The following is a 2,916-nucleotide window of genomic DNA, read 5'->3' on the forward strand; positions in this document are numbered from 1 at the left end:
ATCACCAAACTGTTACGGTGCATTTTCAACTTGGAGAGACAAATACTTTCTCCTTCGCAGTGTTTGACACAGGGAACGCCTGTTCACATCATGATCTGCAAGGTCATGCTTTTGCTTTATCTTTCATTTCAGGCCTCCAACCAGGGAGATCTTCCATCCTCCTCCGCCCGTTCCACGCAGAGGTCGTTGATTCCACCTCCTAGAAGCTGCCTACTCCAGGACTTTGAGACGAGCAGTTCCCAGCCTGCTAATGATGTCTTCATGTTACATTTTATGGCATGACTGCTGACCTTGAGACCTACTCTCATTACTGATATTGTTGCAGCCCTGCTGGTTTGGGCTTTCCTTAAAGAAGATATTATTAAGGCATGAAGGAGGGAAAAACTAAGGACTTTAGTCACCATTGCCAAGTATATTGATCCATACCCTTGTTTGCCAAAAGGAGGAAGACTTAATTGGGATCCTTACCTCTAAGTTGACATGTCGGAAGCCTGAAAGATTGGTTAGAAATGTGCATCACAAGTGATTTTACTGAAATGCATTTATATTAGGCCTTACTTATTTGTTAGTCCAGACTAATTTTTACAAGTGGTTATGATTTAGTACTTGCAGTATTCAAGTAAGAAGACATACCCTGATTTTTAAATGATTCTTCAACTTTTCTGTTGAACAGGCCAGCACTGTTCCTTCATCTTGTATTAAAACCTGTGAGCAGATACCCAACTATGTACATAACAAAGTATGAAGACCGAGAGACTGTGAACAGGAGGCTGGTGTTGCAATCAAATGCAGGCGGGTGTGTAAATGCCAGGGCTGGTCACAGACAACAATCTGAAAAAGCCTTTGATGCCATCTCCCCTTATCTAGAAGTCAACGCTGAGGTTCCCAGAAGTCTGGGGCTGAGAGTTTTTGGTTGGCTAGAGGAAGAGGCAGTTCAGAACCTGGGCCTGCCAATTCCAGGGGACCATACTTTCCATCTCCAAATAGCCAAGCCCTCTCCCTCAAGAAGTGCCCAGATGTAGAAATTCAGTCAGTGACTGACGCTTGTCCTCCAGAAGTTTCTTTCTTCCATGATCTCCCAGGTATGGAACTACCGTGTATTTTCCCCCAAACTTGGCATTAACACTTCAGAGTGCTTTCAAAAAAGTGATGCTGCCACGGAGCATCTATTAGTGGTTGGGACCAGAAGCTTGGGATAGGGCCCATTTATTGCTCTGCCGTCTTTATAGGTCTTAGTTCTGGCCATAAAGAGAGAGGGTGTCCTTGGCATTTTCTCTGCTAAGGGGTCCAAAGGGGAAGGAAGAAACCTAAAGCAAAAATAGTTATTCCCTTATACACCTATTATTACCACTGGGCTTGGGAAATCTGTTTGTGCAGAGAATACAGAGCCTAAAGTATGTCATTAATTTTGAGTTCCTGCCACATCAATCTACCTTCAAAACACAGGTCCTTAATTTGATATTTAACCATATAATAAAATTAGTATTGGACGTGCTTCTTTTAAAAATGTCAGAAATCATGTGGTTTTCCAGGAAATTATTCTCTGTCCACACAGATGTATAAAAGCCACACTATTAAAGATCATTTAGTACAGTTTTATTGGGTTCTTTTTTAATAATGAAAGGTTCTTTTTTTGATCTCTTTCCTCAATCCAGCGAACAAGGACTATTGAAGTTAATAGCTTCTGAGATCTTGGTGGTTGTTTTTTTCTGACATAAAATACACTATTGGCCATGACCATCAACAGAGTGTTTGTGCACCTGGCTGGGTGACTCAGTTGGTTGGGGCATCATCCCATACACCAAAAGGTTGCAGGTTCGGTTCCAGGTCAGGGCACATACATAGGTTGTGGGTTCGATCCCCAGTTGAGGCATGTAAGGGAAGCAACAGATCAATGTTTCTCATCTCTCTCTCTCTCTCTCTCTCTCTCTCTCTCTCTCTTTCTCTCTATATCCTTGGGTGAGGATAAAAGAAAAAGAGAGAGACAGTGTGTGTGTTTATTCAAATTACCTATCTTATGCCTGGCACATAGTAGCCACTCTGCAATGGCCCCTTTACTCTCCTTGTCACTGTTTTGGGAGAAAGAGGGAAATGTGAGATAAAAGGAGAACAAGACATTATCATGTTGGTATGGTTGTCCTCCCTGTTATTTATAGATAGTCTCTGCATTTGCCACACTTGATTTTGATAAAAGCTACACTTTTAAAATATTCAATACCTCTAATCCCTGCTTTGGATGCCAGACTTATATTTTTGTGCATTCTCTGATTGACCAACATTTAAATCAATAACATGATGAAACCTATTGCCAGTCAATAGTGTCAGCATCTGTATATGCACATCATTGTTTGTGCAATACTGAAATATCTTACTGCATATGTGAGAATAAGTGGGAAACATAAAATTGAAAGTGCTATTGAGAAACCTGGGTCTCATTAATGTGATATACTTGGGATATGGATGGAGGTGATCAGGAGTGTCAAGTCAAAAATGGCAAGTCTTAAACCCTCACTAGGTGTTCATTGAACATCCAAAATGATTGGTCATGTGTAAAAATAAAAGAAGAAAATGAAAAAATTTGGATGAAACACTGCTACCGTATGTTATCAAAGAAACTCTGATGATGAGGTATAAAAAAAAATGGTCATTTTCTAGATAAAGAATCACCAATTATAATACAGACTTATTCAACTTCCACTACCCAACTTTTGTATATATTTTTAGGAATATATTATGTAACAAAACCATGGATTTTAATAAAATGAGGATCACAAACTATGTTATAACAAGGTGTCCAAAGAAACTATGAAAAAGTTTCCTATATGATGCTTTGGAAGGCAACTCTGCTGTTGCCATCCTTCCCCAAGATTTTACAAGCTGGTGCAATAGGAAGTAAAATAATTAGTCATCTTCCTT

The 2,916-nt window shown here is 39.8% G+C and overlaps 1 protein-coding gene across 1 annotated transcript in view; it reads left to right on the plus strand.

Moving 5' to 3' along the window:
- PIK3AP1 (phosphoinositide-3-kinase adaptor protein 1) overlaps nt 1-1,593 on the plus strand; it is a 96,541-nt gene extending 94,948 nt beyond the window's left edge. The window contains exon 17 of the mRNA XM_006756615.2: nt 133-1,593. Coding sequence (XP_006756678.2) covers nt 133-190 — 58 coding nt within the window. The 3' untranslated portion in view covers nt 191-1,593. The remainder of the gene's footprint in view (nt 1-132) is intronic.
- Nucleotides 1,594-2,916: the final 1,323 nt, after the last annotated feature.

This window comes from Myotis davidii, unplaced genomic scaffold (genome assembly GCF_000327345.1).
Source record: "Myotis davidii unplaced genomic scaffold, ASM32734v1 scaffold332, whole genome shotgun sequence".
Taxonomy (NCBI): Eukaryota; Metazoa; Chordata; class Mammalia; order Chiroptera; family Vespertilionidae; genus Myotis; species Myotis davidii.